Below are 18031 nucleotides of genomic sequence, written 5' to 3' on the forward strand. Positions count from 1 at the left end.
CCCCAGACTGAGCTTTCATTACATACAAACCAAACTAAACCTTAGTCCTCCTAGAAGGAAAGCTGTTAAGCAAAATGAGCAGGCAATGTTTCAGTGATTCTGTGGATGAGCTATCCAGGCTGCACCCTGATTTCCATGATTTTAACCAATGATTGAAGTCAGAGCTGTGACCGACAAGTGAGTTGCTTGGACACGAGGATATAGGAATCCCTGGGTTCCTAAGAGCTGCTGTTTCCCCCTCCCCTTTCATGCACTTTTATTTCCTGTTTCTCTCCATTTTTCTAGCCGTTAGAATCTCTGTAGTTTTCCCCTCTTGTTTCTTGGACAGCAAAGTCCAATTTGTTTATATATAGGTTAATCTGAGATCAGATGCTACTACATAATATGTATATCTACCCAGAAGCACATATTTTATGTTTAAAATATGTAAGTGGGTACAGTCTTACAGCCTTGGATTTCTTTTAAGAGGCAGAAAGATTCATTGTCAGGGACTCAGCGTCAATGCAAATCAAGCAGAACTTACTTAAATATAGTTGGCCCACTATGTTTAAAAGTTATTTTATAAATGAGTGGTATAAAATACAACAATATTGGTAAGACAAATTCTTATTAATAAAATAAGAATTATTCTACAATATTTAAAATGTAAGGGAATTTATTCTACAACATCCTGTTAGTTATTTCAATGGTTTGCTGTTGAGGCAGAAAGTGGGAGCAGGTATTTTTTTGAGGCAGGGGAATGGTGATTGACTCTATGTTTTTCCATGCCCTTTTACAAGTAAACAGATTTTTTTTTTTAAAAAAAAAAATCAGGATAGTCTCCCATCACAAGTGGCTATAGACCTAAGATAACTCATCTTTGGAATACATTCCCTGTGCAAACTATCTGGGAGCTAGCTGTACTAACTGAGGGGGTGCACAGAAAAAAACGTGGTTCAGGAACTAAAATTTGATGCCTGTGGCACAAGAACAAAGTCCCTTTTTGCAGCTACTTTATACCTCCTCCAGTATCTTCACAGGTGGGCTATGCTGGGAATAGGTGACTGGCCTAAAGCAGGAAGTGAGCAGAAACATTTCTAGGTAGAAATGTGCCAGAGACCCTTAAGAGACACTGCCTGTTGCCAGATGGACCAGAGGCCAACTTGGTATGAAGCAAATTCTTCTGTTCCTATAAACAGGAAATATGTCTTCCTGGGTGTAGGGAATTAGGAATGGGCAGTGCTAGAAAGGGAAAGAGAAAGAGCAACAAAATTTTAGCTACAGTCCAATCCTGTGCACATTAGGAAGATTGAATTCAGTGGCTTACATCCATGTAAATGTACACATGAATTAGAACTTTGTTTATATCATACTCTTGTCTGGCAGGGAAAGGAGAAGCTGCCATTGAGCCCATTCCCTATTAGTCACAGAATCATAGAGCGGGAAAGCTGGAACAGAATGTAGGAAGTGCAGGTGAAGAATCCTGCTTAACCTCTACTTAAAAAACTCCAGTGGAAGAGGGTCTGCCAGCTTCCGAGGTTGTCTGTTCCATTCTTGAATGGCTGTTACCATCCTTCCTGATGGTATATCCTTTCTTGCAATATCCTTTCTTGCAATTTGAATCTGTTCCTTCAAGCTGCAGAAAGCAAGCTTGCTACACCTTCCACATGGCAGCCCTTCAGACATTTAAAGATGGGTGTCATCCATTTGGTCTTTAGCTGCTGCAACCTTCTTTGCAAAGAAGGTGTTTGTTCCTCAAGGAAGCTGTTGGTTGGATAACAAACGGCATCTTTGCATTGATATCTGTGATGGATGAGGGCCAGGCACAAATGAGAAGATCAGGGCAGAATGGTGGCAGCAGATGCTTCTCCTTTTCCCTCCCAGAAGGGTGCATGAGAGCAAAGGTAAACAAGGAAGATTACAATCCTATGTACAATTAAACAAGAGTAAGACATATTGAACTTCCAAGTACAGTGGTACCTCGGTTTACGAACAGTCAAATTTACGAACTATTCATTTTATGAACTCTGCAAAACCAGAAGTAGTGTTCTGGTTTGCAAACTTTACCTCGGTCTATGAACGAAATCCGAAAGGTGGAAGGGCACCAGCGGCGGGAGGCCTCATTAGGGAAAGTGCGCCTCGGTTTAAGAATGGATTTGGTTTAAGAACGGACTTCAGGAAAGGATTAAGTTCGTAAACCGAGGTACCACTGTACACATGGCTACGATCAACTCTGCTGCGTTGTGTATGCGAGAGAGCAAAGAGACATGTATACCAGCCAAAACACTAGCTGTAGGCCTCTCGTCAAATGTGAAACCAGCAGCTTTGAAGTTACACGAAAGACATTGAAAGTCGAAAGCCAAGAGCTGTGCACACCTCATTAAGACCTAGCTATGTGGGAAGGCCAAGCTGCTGCTTCCTGGTCAAGCGTGCTTACCCTTTGGAAAGGGGGCTTCAGGAAGGTAAGATAAAAGAGCTTTTCAAAGTGGAAGTGCATAGTGACATTTTTATGAGCGCCAGTCAAGGAAGGTTCCAAGCACTGAACAGCTCACAGCCATATACATCGCAGCCCACTTCACAAAGAAAAATGAAGTCCCAGCTATACAAGGGGTTTAACAAGCACATTCTTCAGTGGGCGCAATGTCTGAATTGGATACAGAGAGAGAGAAAGAGGGCGCGCACAAATTTTCCTGGTTTTCCCTTGACCTCCCCTTTGATTACATGAACGAAGAGTTCAGCAAGTACGACTATAAATTCCTTGAGGAATGCTCAGAAATTTTTTTATCAGAGAAATAGGACTGGGGCGGTGATATAGCTCAAAAGGTTCAAATAAGGCACAGCTGATGGCAACGTCTGAGACGGCACATATCCTACAGAAAGCCTCGCTAAGCAGGGTGCACTATATGTCACTACATGGTTTAAGTGGGCTTCAGTCAGTGTTTGCCTGATTATTTTCTTTGTCTACTGCTTGACTTTGCCGGAATTATTATTGTGGATTTTTGCTTTCATGATGTGACTTAATTGCACATTATTTTGATGGAAAGACAGGGATTTATTGTATCACAAGAACAATCTAGTTTCCTTGTAAGATTAAATAACAACTTGTCTAAAACACAGAAAATGTCTCTGGCCTGATCTTTGTAGAGGGCACAGTTGTGGCCCTACGCTAAGAGTCAGCTGAACTGTATTCCGCCTTTATAATGAGAAATGGAAGCAGTAGGTTCTAAGGGATATAGATTGAAAATGGCTCCACTCATTGACCTGAAACTTAGTGTAGGAGAGGAAGTTGTGAGGAGAGCTCATGCCAAATTTAGTGTAGAAAGAAGAAGCTATGGCTTTCTTTGAATAAATATTTGATGAGAGACTCTGGCATATTGACAGGTATTGTGAGTTTTTCTGCCTTAGGCTTTGTTGGGGTGGTTTTTCTGGAAAGATTCCTCTTGTGTGTTTGGGGGAACAGGTTGTTTGTCTTAGGTCAGGAGTAATGTTTAGTATGTGCTTTTTCACATGCATTGCTTAAAAAATTTGTGTTGTTGTTGTTGTTAAAAATGCATTTTCCAAGCAATGTAAGTAAAAATTTGCTTATCCAGTTATTGCTAGGCAACAGTTTCTGGCTAATCATGGCTACTGATTATAGACCAGGCTTCCTCAACCTTGGCCCTCCAGATGTTTTGAGACTACAATTCCCATCATCCCTGATCACTGGTCCTGCTAGCTAGGGATCATGGGAGTTGTAGGCCAAAAACATCTGGAGGGCCAAGGTTGAGGAAGCCTGGTATAGACACTTGCTGCTGTTAGGCAAGATTCCCTTAGACCAGACCTCTGCCTTGAAGAATTTAAGTAGGCCAGGAAATTAGCTATGAAAAGAGAAAGGGAAAGAAATTGTAGGAGATGAGTAAAAAGAGTTAATAAGTATGTGTGAGTTTGTATCTCTGAAGTCCACAGCAGTTGGGTTACTAACAGGCGGCTTTAGAACCTTTAGAAAAAGGGGAGGAGATTTAGGGGACAACTGTATGGCTATGTGTGCTTTATCTTGCAATATCACCATTATAAAAACCTTTGTTTTTGAAACCCCCTTTCACATAATTGGTCAAATGACAGATTTACACGCATATTGTTTTTATGCTTCAGGAGTGATAAAAATAAAGTATGTCCTGTTTGTTTTGTTTTTAAAAAAGTTTCACTTTGATAATCTTCATGATGCGTCCCTAAAAATAACTATTTCCTTTGTATTATTTTACAATATAATCACCCATATGACACTCTGGCCAAGGATACAGCTGTTGCAAACTGCTTGCAAATTAGGAAACTGGCTTGTTTTTCCTCTATTGCTTATTTAGCAATTTAAGCAAAAAAGTACAACAGATTTTACTAGAAATACCAATTTTGTGTTGTTGTTAAATTTATATATCCTTTAATCCTCAAACAAGCCTATCAAACGGCAGTAGCTGAAAGGGCACAATAAACATTCTTTCTTTAAATATAGCATACCTAACTTTTCTGCAAGATATGTTTAAACTTAACCGGTGGCTTGCATGTAGATCTGGTAACCTTTTCTAAAACAAGTTCACTGCAGGAGTTCTCTCTGTAGTTATAAATCATTTCACAGCTATCATGTGGACATACACATATCTTATGATTTAAGAGTCCGTATTAATACTGAGAGAATATCATTTCACAGTGTAACCTGCTCTTGCATTCTCCAGCTGCAAAATGGAAAATCCTCTGGGTTCTTTAACTGTCTGAAGATACCGTTGAATTTTACATAGTGTCTTCATGGCTCTAAGCTAGAAAGCATCTGTCCCTAAAGTAAGATTTAGTGGATGGATTTGCCCTGCAGTGTGTTTGAAAGCTGAAAGATAATGACATTTATAGAACTGTAGTAAAAAGGTGGAGGGGGACACTACCTTAGACTCTTCTGTATTTTGCACAATATTCTAAAGAAAACTGGTGGTATTATTCAAGATGAAAATAGAGATAGGAGCTTGATTTTCTTAAAACAACAACAACAACAAAATAACTAAACGGGACATCTTTGAAAACACACAGATCTAGAAGTTCAAACCAGTATACAACAAAATGTTTCATACACAAAAGCATATCTTTCAACTTCTGACAAAATAGGATGCATGATCATTAATAAATAAAAATAATACAACTGGAAACTGCAACAGTGTGTTACTGTGTGTGCATTGGGAAGGCAGAGTGGGGGCAACACAGAGCTCACACAGTGATCTTTGGTATCAGAACTGGAATGCTAAAAGCAGGTAACCTCTTGTTCCAGAGGGCACGAAACACTACAACTGGATTTTTGTGTGCTGCATTGTAGGGGAGAGTTACAGAGTGGTCTGTATTGGAGTTGTGTTTAGAATAAGGTTATCAGACGTCCCCGTTTCCCAGGGACGGTCCCCGGATTTACAAATCAGTCCCCTGACAAAATCCACGGAATTTGACTGAAGTTGAAAAGTGTCCCCGGATTCATTGAAAAAAAATAGTTTAGAAGTCTGGTGTTGTAAGCAAAAATTATTCCAAACCACCACTGGTATAAACTGGGTAGGGTGTGTGTGTGTGATTCTGTGGTTTGCCTCAGGTGCCAAAATGTCTTGGTCTGGCCCTGCTCTGAACACTCCTCAAGTGCTTTTGCCCGGCTGCTTTTGCCTGGCTGGAATGTATCCCAGAACTGTGATGATCCCTCGTGTTTATAGTGTGCGCACAAACAGAAACCTAGGATTTTTGCATGGCTTGAATGTCGCCTATTATTGTATATACAAAGGTGCAATACATCTGCCCACTCTTTGCCTTTGGTTCCACCCAGCAACAACATGCAGCCCCCTGAGAGCTCCTCACAAGGGAACATGGCTCTGGGACTGAAAAATGTTTCTCACGTCTGGCCTAGAGTAACCAAGGCTGCTGGTCCAAACTACAACTAAACACTTTGGTACTCCAAGGCTTGGGCTTAATATTTCCAAATCCCATTGGGGGGAGATTTCTACCTTAATCTAGAAAGCTGTCTGGAAAAACCATCTGCAAGGCTATTTTGAAGGAAACAGATGGAAAAGGAAGTGATTCCTCTGAATGTAGTATAAGATTTACATTATCCTCCATGAACTTCCATGTAGTCCCTATGTTTATATTTTATCATTATTTCCTTAGACAGCTCAGATTAGGAAGCCTGCATGAGCTCATGTTCTTGTTAATTTTGAGCCTGAACTATTTGCTTTTATAGATGATTTCGGTCATGTAAAATAAAAGGGAGTAGTAAGGAATAGAGGCACGAGACTGAACTGTGGCAGGACTCTCATCCTTCTTAGGCTGAACAGCCTTCTCAGGCATATTCCAGCTTCCCAAATAAAAGGGCTGCTAGTTTTTCTGAGGCTCAAAGTACATATTGAGAAAGACAGATAATAGATATCCCAAGCTTCCCCCTTCAAGCTGATCTCCTTTGCGGAATTATTGTCCAATTTCCTATGCATTTCCAAAATATATTTATAATACAAGTTTGGGTGTCCACCTTCCAGTTTACTCTCTCCCATAAAAGGAGAGAAAATGAAACTGGAAGAACATGTTGGAAATGTTAGAAGAAGGCTGATGGTGGCAGGAACATGGCTTTCTCCCTTCTCTCTCCTTCCTTGCCTTGAGATTTAATACTTTCACCTGGGAACGGGTTAAGACCGCAGCCCTATACTTCTTTACTTGGGACTAAGTCCTACTGGACCTCGTGGGACTCACTTCTAAGGAAGCAAGGATAGGTTTCAGGCCAATTTAAGGTTAGACCCTGAGACCTGGTAACCCTGTCAAAGGCCAAATCAATATTTCTACGCTAGTCGCTATACTGATTGTGTTCAATGCTCAAATGAGCAAATATATTTTTAACCCGCTAACTAGAACTGCTAGAGAGGAATTGCTGGTCAGCGCATTCGTAACAAAACCACTCTATCATTGCTGGAAAATGATCCCAAACCATAAATTAGGTTATCTCCATTATTTCTAAAGTAATATGGTTTTCTTTTTTAAAAAAAATCAAAAATCAGCAGCTTGGTTTTAGGAGATGTGACAAGTTGAAGCCTGTGAGCTATTGCAAAGAATGTTTTGTTTGGGAGTGTGGGTGGAAAGAAGCACTGGCAATCAGCAGACCACCAGGATCCCAGTTAAAGATGCTGGAACCCACCCAGACCCTACTGATAGCTTGAACTGGAGGAGGAGCGGGCTCATATAGAAGTAATCTATAAAGCTGCCCGGCAAACACAGTGCGAGACAGATTCTTAGATTCCTAAGGGAGCCTCCCCTTCCAGGTGCTACAGAAGTCTTTTCCTGTGGTTTGAAGGTGTTGCCAGGACCCAGTGAGCAGCTGACCAGCAGGATACATCACCCTCTTTATACATTATAAAGCTTGCAGATCCCCTGGACTTCGGGACTCCAAGCAACTCACCATCCCTGAATCAAGCAATGGCTGTTGATATTTCTAGTTTTCTTGTCTATCATGTGTACAGTAGTACCTCAGATTAAGTACTTAATTCATTCTGAAGGTCCGTACTTAACTTGAAACTGTTCTTAACCAGAAGCACCACTTTAGCTAATGGGGCCTCCTGCTGCCACCGGAGAACGATTTCTGTTCTCATCCTGAAGCAAAGTTCTTAACCTGAAGTACTATTTCTGGGTTAGTGGAGTCTGTAACTTGAAGTGTATGTAACCTGAAGCGTATGTAACCTGAGGTACCACTGTAATTCCTTCTAATCCTGCTAAGCACCTGTACTGCTGTACTGGAGACTAGCCTCTGCAAAGTGCTTCCCCTCCTACCCACTTACATCTCCCTTGGCACCCTTCCAAGGAGTCTTCCCCACCCCTTCTGACTTTGGTTTCTCCTTCCCTAGCTGTGGGCTGACTCCCTCTCAGACTCCCTGTCTGTGTTCCTTTGTCTCAAAGAGTAGGGGAGAGATGAGACTTCTACTTCCCCAGCTGAGGCAGCAGGGCCCTGGGAGCAGTGGCGTAGCGTGGGTTGTCAGCACCCGGGGCAAGGCAAGTAATTTGCGCCCCCTAACCCTAACCCCCAGATGTTGCGCCCGGTGCGGCCAGGCCCCCCTGACCCCCCACGCTACGCCACTGCCTGGGAGCCAAAAGCATCTGCTCCCCCCAGCCTCTTCTCTCTGGTCTCAGCCCCCAGCCGAATGTCTCCTCTCCATCTTCACCTGTCACAGCTTGGTCACTCCACTCCTGAGCCAGTCATGCCTCGGGACTCAAGAAAACACTGACATATTTTAGTAACACCTGAAGAGAGCTTCCCCATCCTTTCATGGATCCTGAAATCGCTTCTGATCCTCATTGTCTCCTCTATTATACTCATAAGGATGTTATGCTCATATTATATAAAAGTCTACCGTAGTTTTCAATGTTAAGCAGTGTGTAATAACTACCATGTTCCGGAGCTCTGTGTTTGGAGTCTGTAAAATGGTTTAGAGCTCCCATTTCATCCATAAATATTCATTGGAAAGGTGAGAAAACAACCCTTTTAAACAAGACAGTGTGACAAAGTGGGGTTAATGGCTGTTTAATCGGCCAATTCTGCATTGCTAGAAGGCATTGTCTGTGGGTCTACCTTTGAAAATGGTCTAGAAAGTTCGGTCAGGCCAAAATAGCCTGGCCAGATTGTCAACTGGGACTGGCTAAAAGGATCATATTATGCCAGTGCTCTGTAATCTAAAATGATAGGTAGTCTCTTTCTAGGCCCTAAGCATCTTCCCATATATACCTACCCAGATCTTAAGGTCATCTTCTTCTGACGCCCTTCTCCAATTGCCCCTGATGAAGGTGGTGGCTACTAGAGAGAGGGATTTTTCAGCAGTTTGCCTCTTTAAATAATTTTGTAGTCTTTCAGTTTTAAAAATTTGTTGTTGTTTATCAGGGATCAACAAACTTTTTTTAGCAGGGGGCTGGTCTACTATCCCTCATGGGGAGGGGGCAGACTTTTTTTTATAATGAACGAATTCCTATGCCCCACAAATAACCCAGAGATGCATTTTAAATAAAAGCACATGTTCTACTCATGTAAAAACACCAGGCAAGCCCCCCCCCCCCAATAACCCAGAGATGCATTTTAAATAAAAGGACACATTCCACTCATGTAAAAACATGCTGATTCCCGGACTGTCCGCGGGCCGGATTTAGAAGGTGATTGGGCCGAATCCGGACCCTGGGCCTTAGTTTGCCTACCCCTTTGGATCATTAAACTGCTGTTGGGTTTATTCCGTGGCTGTTATAATTTGCTTTAGCTTCATTCTTTTATAATTATTATTGTGTTTTGTAGTTTTTAACTTCTGTTTTGTCACCATTTGGCTATAAAGAAATGTGAGTAAAAAAAAAAAGTTTAACATGCACCTGATGAAATAAGATTCTTGTTTGCGATGTTGTCCTTGTTTAATCGGCAAAAAATCATCTCGTTTATGTACCCTCAAGTATTTCTGTTCATTACATGTCGACGTCAGATTAGCATTACAGATGTATGGAGTTATATGAATTTAGCACACAGCAAATAATTCTCTCTCTCTCTCTCTCTCTCTCTCTCTCTCTCTCTCTCTCTCTCACACACACACACACACACACACACACACACAAAACTTACCCGAGCTGGCTTCTTCTGGGTCACCTGTTGTGGCTGCAAAGAAAGAGTAAAGAAGGATATTATTTAGATGGCTTATGACAAAGGAAAGTCTCCTCTTTCTCATACAGTTGTACCTTGGATCCTGAACGCCCTGGAACTTGGACATTTTGGCTCTCGAACGCAGCAAACCCGGAAGTGATTGTTCTGGTTTGCAAATGTTCTTTTGGAACCTGAACGTCTGACGGGGCTTCCGTGGCTTCTGATTGGCTGCAGGAGCTTCCTGCAGCCAATCAGAAGCTGTGATTTGGTTTTTGAACATTTTGGAAGTCAAACGGACTTCCGGAATGGATTCCATTCGACTTCCAAGGTATGACTGTACTGTGTAACAAAGTTGTACTGTGTAACAAAGCCTTCCTCAATGTGGAGCCCATCAGGCTGTGCTGGATGATGCTCATGGGAACAGTAGTCCAAAACATCTGGAGAATACCAGGTAGGTGAAGGCCAATGTAACATACAGTGGAAAAATCTCAGTTTTCAGTATTATGTGTGATATGATGTGTATCCTTTTTGATTAGAATTATATGCTTATAAATTTCCAGTCTGGGCATTGGGAACAGGTTAACTTTTACAGTAATATACAGCTGGGAAAGACAAGAGATTGTTTGCATATTTTCTACAATTATTCTAATTTAGCTGCACATACTTTGTATAACATTCTCATGGCATACATGAAAATAATGTAAAACTACAGTTGAGGGATATTTGCAGAATTTTATTAGTCTTCATGGAATTCCAGTAAATATAGGTAAAGAGATAACAGTACTGCAAGATTGTACAAAGTCCATCCCCCATAACTGCTTTTGAGGCCATCCAGATTTGTGTACATCATTTTTGTTCAAAGTATCTCTGTATTGTAGAGTTGGAAGGGACCACAAGAGTCATCTAGTCCAACCCCCTGCAATGCAGGAATCTTTTGTCCAACGTGGGGCTCAAACCCACAACGCTGAAACTGAATCTCATGCTCTACCAATTGAGCTATGCCAGCTGCCAACTGACATTTTGCTGCATTTGTCTGTGTATCTGAAACTTAGGTAGGGAGAAAGTTTTTTGTTTTTCTAATGCATTCATGGAGATTTTTCTTTTCACTATACCAAGCAGAGGACTAAAATACAATGGTGGTTTGAATAAGAAGAGTCTGGTTTCCATCCTTTTGGAGCATGCAGATTCCTTAAAACAATGAACTCACAGCTTACTTTATTAAGGATATATCATGCAAGGAGTCAAATCTCTGCAGACAAAAAGTCTGTATCCTCTGAAATAGAACACAAGGGTCCATGGGAGACCAATCTAGGCCAGGTTTGCAAAATCACCCATGGCTCAACTTTCTAGACATGTTACCAATTTATTTACTTTTAAATCATTTTTGTTAAGTTTCCATTTTATATAAATATAACACACTCCAGTTTTTGAATTATATTCCACTCTCATGAGCACTCGACTCCCCTCCCTCCCGGCCCATGATTACCTTAAATTATATCTTTTTTTAAAATTGCATTTCAATTTTCCCTCTTTACTCTCTATTCAATTCCAATAATCACTAAATTATATTAATTGCAAATCCATGCTTTCTATAAAGTATCAAGCTTTAAATCAGTCCTGTCAGTGCTGTTAAATGTTTACAATTATCCCTCAAATACTCTATAAACTTATTCCAGTCTTTTTGAAACGTTTGATCCTGCTGGTTTTGGATTTTCCCAGTCAATTTCGCCAACTCAGCATATTCCACCATCTTTGTCTGCCAGTCCGGGATCGTTGGTACGTTATCATAACATTTTAGCTCCCCGTTGTTGAGTTCCCCATCTCACTTGAGTTCAAATGAATATGTGGTCAGCCTGGAGTGTTCCCCAGCGCTGTTGAAAATCCAGCCTGTTTCTTAAAGCATAAAGCACAACTTGTGACTTTTCAAAGTCAAATGCAGCCCACATGCTATGTATGGCACCCCCGTAAACCTTTGGTTTTGTTGCCTGTGGCCACAAAAACATGGTTGTAGAACATCCGGCAGTTAGGCTGCATTTAGCCTGGTGGGTCACTAGGTGTACACATATATCCTGGGTTTAAAAGCTAGTCTGCCACCCACCTGTCTTGACCATTAGCATCTATCCTTACGTCTCCTTTCATTCTTCAATGCTAAATTCCTTAAAATATGAAATGCCTGCTGAAGACCACCTGAAAATCACACCCTTTGCAGATCTGTGTGATCTGGCTGTGCCTACTCAGCTGTGAGGTAAAGAAGTTCAGAAAGGCACTTTCTTTTTAATTACTTCACAGCTTCACAGAATAAATCCTGCCCATTTTGACAGAATGCTGCCCCCACTTCTGATCTGGCAGGCCAACTCCTTCTCCTCTTTCAATTCCCTCCTCAAGCTCACATTTCCCCCAGCAAATTATTTCCTGCAGCATACGCCTCACCTGTTCCACACCGTCTGCTACCAGTTAAATGGACTCATCCTTTCTAGTTTATAAGGTAAAAAGGGAAAGGGAAAGGACCCTTGGACGTTTAAGTCCAGTCAAAGGCGACTACGGGTTGCTGCGCTCATCTTGCTTCAGGCTGAGGGAGATGGCGTTTGTCCACAGACAGCTTTCTGGGTCATGTGGCCAGCATGACTAAACCACTTCTGGTGCAATGGAACACTGTGACAGAAACCAGACGCATGGAAATGCCCTTTACCTTCCCACTACAGTGGTATTTATTTATCTACTTGCAAAACTGCTAGGTTGGCAGGAGCTGGGACAGAGCAACAGGAACTCACCCCGACGTTGGGATTCAAACTGCCCACCTTCTGATCAGCAAGCCCAAGAGGCTCAATGGTTTAGATCACAGTGCGACCCACATCCCATTAGTTTAGAAGAAACCCTGCTGAAGGACCATAGTTCAGTGGTAGAGCATCTGCATACTGAAGGTCCCAGGTTAGATCTCCAGCATTTCCAGGTAGGTCTAGGAGAAACCCTGGAGAGCCACCAGTAGTCCGTGTGAGCACTGTTGAGCTAGATGGACCAATGATCTGACTCAAAGGTAGTTGCCTATGTTCTTCTGTATTCTGTCCATTAGTAAACCTGCTGGTATTAAGGGTACTGTCACAAGACAGGAAAGCTGTGCTACTGGACCACTGGGATAATTATTTAGAATAGGTGTTGGGAACCTTTGACCTGCCAGATATTACTAAACTACAACTTCCATCAGGTCTGGCAAGCATGAACTATCATCCAGGTTGATGGGAGCTGTAGTTCACTGAGCAACATCTGGAGGTCCAAAGGTCTTCCACACCTGATTTAAAATGTTATTTTGGCCAACATGGATAGCAGAATGCTCCAATACTTAGGGGCAAGGCAGAACAGAGTTGACTGGGTTGAGAACAGAAAGACTCCAGCAAAACATCATACTTTCTGTACCTGGTATTAGTGATGGCTGGGAATCTGTGTGTGGCTTTTATTTATCTCAGTTGGTACCCGTCCTGGATCTGAATTAATTTTACAAATGTGTTGCTGTTGTTTTAATCTTTTTAATATTGATGGTAGTTTTTTAATGTTCTTACTTACTGACTTTTTATATACATATCTATTTTATATATGTCATTGTATTGTAAATTAAAATTGAAATGCCTCATGGGAATCATAGAATTGGAAGAGACACAAGGGCCATCGAGTCCAACCCCCTGCCAAGCAGGAAACACCATCAGAGCACTCCTGACATATGGTTGTCAAGCCTCTGCTTAAAGACCTCCAAAGAAGGAGACTCCACCACACTCCTTGGCAGCAAATTCCACTGTCAAACAGCTCTTACTGTCAGGAAGTTCTTCCTAATGTTTAGGTGGAATCTTTTTTCTTGTAGTTTGGAACCATTGCTCCGTGTCCGCTTCTCTGGAGCAGCAGAAAACAACCTTTCTCCCTCCTCTATGTGACATCCTTTTATATATTTGAACATGGCTATCATATCACCCCTTAACCTCCTCTTCTCCAGGCTTAACATGCCCAGCTCCCTTAGCCGTTCCTCATAAGGCATCGTTTCCAGGCCTTTGACCATTTTGGTTGCCCTCCTCTGGACCCGTTCCAGTTTGTCAGTGTCCTTCTTGAACTGTGGTGCCCAGAACTGGACACAGTACTCCAGGTGAGGTCTGACCAGAGCAGAATACAGTGGAAGTTATTCGCAAAATTAATAAACCATACAATACAACTAAAAATCAGTATATTTCATGCAGGTGTGGCACTTTACATCTGAATGAAGCTTGTGGACCAGTTTGGGAAAGCCTGTCCCTAGAGAGTGATTTAGTCTAGCAAGTTTATTTTCCTTGTATTTGGTAAACAAAGCTAACAATTTTGGAACTGGTAATTCCGCCCAATATTTATTTGCAGGTGGCATCCAGTCATTGTACCTAATGAAATTATGAAATGGAAAATGTTCTGTAGGAACTTTCCTGCCCAATGTTACTGGTAGCTGCCTGGGAACCACATGTACACTGTCTTGATTTCCATGAAAGACTAAAGGCGGGACAGTAATGTGAGAAAATTAAAAATAGAAGCAAGGTTCATAAGGGTCATAGCCAACGTTAATCCTACTCAGAGTAGAACCACTGAAATTAATGAATGTGACTATCCCAAGCCCAATGATTTCAATGGGCCTACTCTGAGTAGGGCTTAGTTGGATGCAACTCAATAAGCTGCACATATTCCTGCTTTCTAGACAGTTATGTGCAGGGAATATCCACACAGTGAGCGGCTTTCCAGGATCACAGTGCCTGCGTGTAGCGCAAGTTGGATTTTTTTTTTTAAAAAAAACCCACCTCTCTGTGGGGTCCATAATATTTGAATAGGCCCTCAGTAGAAACTTTGGGAAATGCTGAATTAGAACATGGCAATAAACACATGGAATAAGCATCCACTGCCATCATGGAAGGAGACACTCCAGAACTGAAGAATAAATTCCAGCCCTGCCAAAAGAGAATTCTTAAACAGAGCACTCATTCATTCACAGCCATTCTCCAATTTGCCTTAGCAATTACTGCAGGATCAAAGCCACACAACACCAACCAAATGATACAACGTTATATACCATGGGTTAGATCTCCCATTGTTATATATCAACAATTATTAATTTTCTTCAGTTGAATAATGTCTTCCCTGTTTTAAGCCTTAAATGGCTTCATTTTGAGTCACACAGTTTTTCCATGTGAAAGCTAGGAAACACATAAGTAATCTAGAGATTGTATTTTTTTCCCCCTCCTGGACCAAACTTTTGGTGGAAATCTGAAAAGAAGTGAGTTTTCTAGCAACATGTCTCTTTTTCAGAAATGAAATGGTTCGAGGAAGACGTAAAAATCTGCCCCCCTCTCCGAGGCAAAGAAAAAAGATTGAACTAGTTTGTAGAAGTACAATCAATCTATCCAGGATCACAAATCCACACTTTTTAAATTACAAGCCATAATCTAGCAGGCAAAGACGTTATCAGCCTTTAGACAGCAAAAGTCCTGAATGAGTAACATTCCTATAAACTTTGGTCTGCATCCAATCAGTCAAAGTACAATGTTTTCCTTTTGCTGTTTTCATGAATGGCTGCAGTATTGTGCCTCGGTTCAGTCAAGACTCCTCTTCTACAGCCATTCATAAAAATAAAAACAAAACAAAACAAACACGCACAAAAACTTTCTGGGTCCAGCCTGGAGCCACTGGGTGCCAGAGGCTGAGAAAACATACTGGCAGCTCCAACTCCAAACAGCATTGAAGTATTCAGGGATCTGCTTGGTGGTCTGTAAAGTATGAAGTGCTGTGTGGAAGGGCAGCTGGTAGAATTACTGTGACACATACTAGGCAGTCAGCCAGAGTTGGCCTGGTTTCAGACATTGTCTTTCCTCTCATTGAAGTGTCAGGACCTAATTCATGGAAAATTTGGTGAATTGGCAGCTGTTTCAGAGGATTTCATTGAGTTGCAGTGTGCAGGAGTCACATGAATGCAGGGTACTCAGCCAAGAAATAGGGGGATTTCTGAGCAGAAGAAACCAGTCAGCCTGCAAGAATGTCTGTGGATTTGATGTGGTTTTGGAGTAAACATGTGTACAGGTGTAATCAGCAGGGGAGGGGAAAGAGTGCTAATGGCTGAGATTATTAAAGAGAGCAAGTCCTTTTGAAATGCACAGTCTTCTGGCAACAACATTCGGCCTGAAGGGTGCAAAGGTCTGGTCAGCTCAAAGTTTGCAGTAGATACATGTGTAAGGATCGCTGCAACGTAACTGAATCCTGAAAAAAGGCTGCTACTTAAGGCTGAAACAAACAAATTGAACAAACAAGCTGGATAACAAAATGCATTTTTTTTTTTTTTTTGGTATTTGCATTATTGTATTTGCTGAATAGATAGCCTTGCATTTTGAGCTAGCCAGGGCTAAAGGACAATCCATAGTTGACAATAGCCCAATTAGATTGCATTTTTAATGGACATACAAACAATACAGAGGGAAGGCTAAATCACTTCCCTGTATTCCAGGACATGCCAGTGCAACCTGCATGAGAGACTTGGGTTCGTCCACACTTTGCTCATCCCACAGCTAATAAGCACAGGTCTGAGAGGTTTCCTGTTTGCCCTGCTGGACAGCCTGCTCTTTACTGCTAAATCGGAGCAAACATTAATCCACAGAAAACCCAACTGACAATTGTTCCAATTCAGAAGTAAAGAGTGGCTTTCCCCGGGGGAAAGTGGCAGGAAAAGCAGAAGTGTAGACGAGGCCTCAAATAGGCACACAGAGAAGAAATGAGGTAGAAGGATCTGGATGCTGGGAGGTAAGGCACACTTTTTGAGAGAGGAGGGAAAGACTGAGGGACCTTCCAGAGGATCACTTTATTGAGCACTCGTCCTGATTTGCTTGCACAAAGATTACATGGAGGTTAGATTCTATCTGGCCTTTCTTGAGCATTCATTCAATTTGTTTTCAAAGTTATACAACATGGAGCACATCCTAATTTGTTTGGAGGGTATTGACACATCTTCCTGTTAGCCATTCATCCATCCCACTCTTTTCAAATCATTTCTGCATCACTTTCCAAAATGAATAAATAAATAAATCTGTTTCTTTTTCTGAAGTGGACTTGTGCTAGGAGCAGAGCCTTTTAATCTACTTTAAATGTGCAAATCTGAATTTCCGGTATGCACTTGAATCCTTCTGTAAAATAGTGACAGTCTGGAGGACCTCTGACTATGGAGGTGGCCCCTGGAGTTTGCCTTGTGACTAATCATCTTTTCATGCCAACTGCTTTTGGGGAGTTATCAAATGTTGGAGAAAGGTTTGCTTTCTCCAGATATTGGACTGTTCACGAACTCCCTATGAAACATTGTGTTTTTATTCTGTAAACTGCCCTGTGATCCACAGATGGAGGGCAGTAGTTATATTTAATAAATAATAAATAGCAACCCTTTTGCAAACTGCTGAAAGCTTTTCAGATACAGTTGTCTTCATGACCAACCTGTAAAGCTGACCCATTATTATCACCATATTAGGAATAAATGTGTCAAAAAGCAGCTCGCAGTGGAAGAACCTCTTGCCTCCAAGATCTTCAATAGTGAGTTATTACTTTCGTCCCACCAGGCATTTTTACATTTTAGCCTCTTTCGATCTCCGTAATGACTTGGGTGGAGCTATCCTCACAAGTGCATACTGTTAAGGATAATGATTTAATTTCCTGAAATGGGAATATTTACTTATGTTGAATTACTGTGTACTTTTAACATGGCTCCCCCCCACTCTGGCAGTAGCTCTCATGTGATTGGCTGCCTGTGAGTCACGAGAAAGGCATTCCATTATGTTGTGATTGTTATTCCAAGTAAGTGTTGTTTTTAACTGCTCTCTGTGTGTGAGGGAGAATGGCTGTTGAGAGAGGCTTCTAAGTACCGTATTTTTCGCCCCCTAGTGTGCACCTCGGTTTTTTGGGGGGGGGAATGAATAAAAAAATATTAATCCCCCCCCCAGCCGCAGGGCTGGGGGCAGCCCGAGCTTCCCCCGGCCCCAGAACAGGCTGCTATTTGTAAGGCTTGCGGACACCTGCACGAAGCACGGGGCACCCTCCGGAGGGCACCCCATGCTTCGGGCTGCAGGCTGCTGCCCACAAGCCTTGCGAGCCCGCGGGAACTCCTGCTGGGCTGGCAAGGCTTGCGGATAGCTTCCTGAGGTTTCGTCAGATCACTCCTGCAAACACCCAAATGCGTCCCAAACGCCGCCCTACGACTGGAAGCGGGCTTATACAGCGTCAAAGCCAAAGTATGGATAAGAACCTTATGCACTTGGCTAAGACTTAACAACTCGCCAGTTGGACTACTCTCCCTGATGCTTCTTGACAAATTCCAATCTAGTTGGTCGAAGAGCACTCTCAGAAAATTGGCCACATATGGTCTCTCCCCAGTGTATTTATTAAGTTTAG

General features: G+C 42.0%; 1 protein-coding gene across 2 annotated transcripts in view; it reads right to left on the reverse strand.

Moving 5' to 3' along the window:
- The window catches only part of HMGA2 (high mobility group AT-hook 2), a 137765-nt gene that overhangs the window by 7982 nt on the left and 111752 nt on the right, over window positions 1–18031 (reverse strand). For both annotated transcript variants that reach the window (XM_081878149.1, XM_081878150.1), the window contains one exon: window positions 9596–9628. In XM_081878149.1, coding sequence (XP_081734275.1) covers window positions 9596–9628 — 33 coding nt within the window. The remainder of the gene's footprint in view (window positions 1–9595; window positions 9629–18031) is intronic.

Source organism: Podarcis erhardii (genome assembly GCF_964252035.2).
Source record: "Podarcis erhardii genome assembly, chromosome: 10".
NCBI lineage: Eukaryota > Metazoa > Chordata > Lepidosauria > Squamata > Lacertidae > Podarcis > Podarcis erhardii.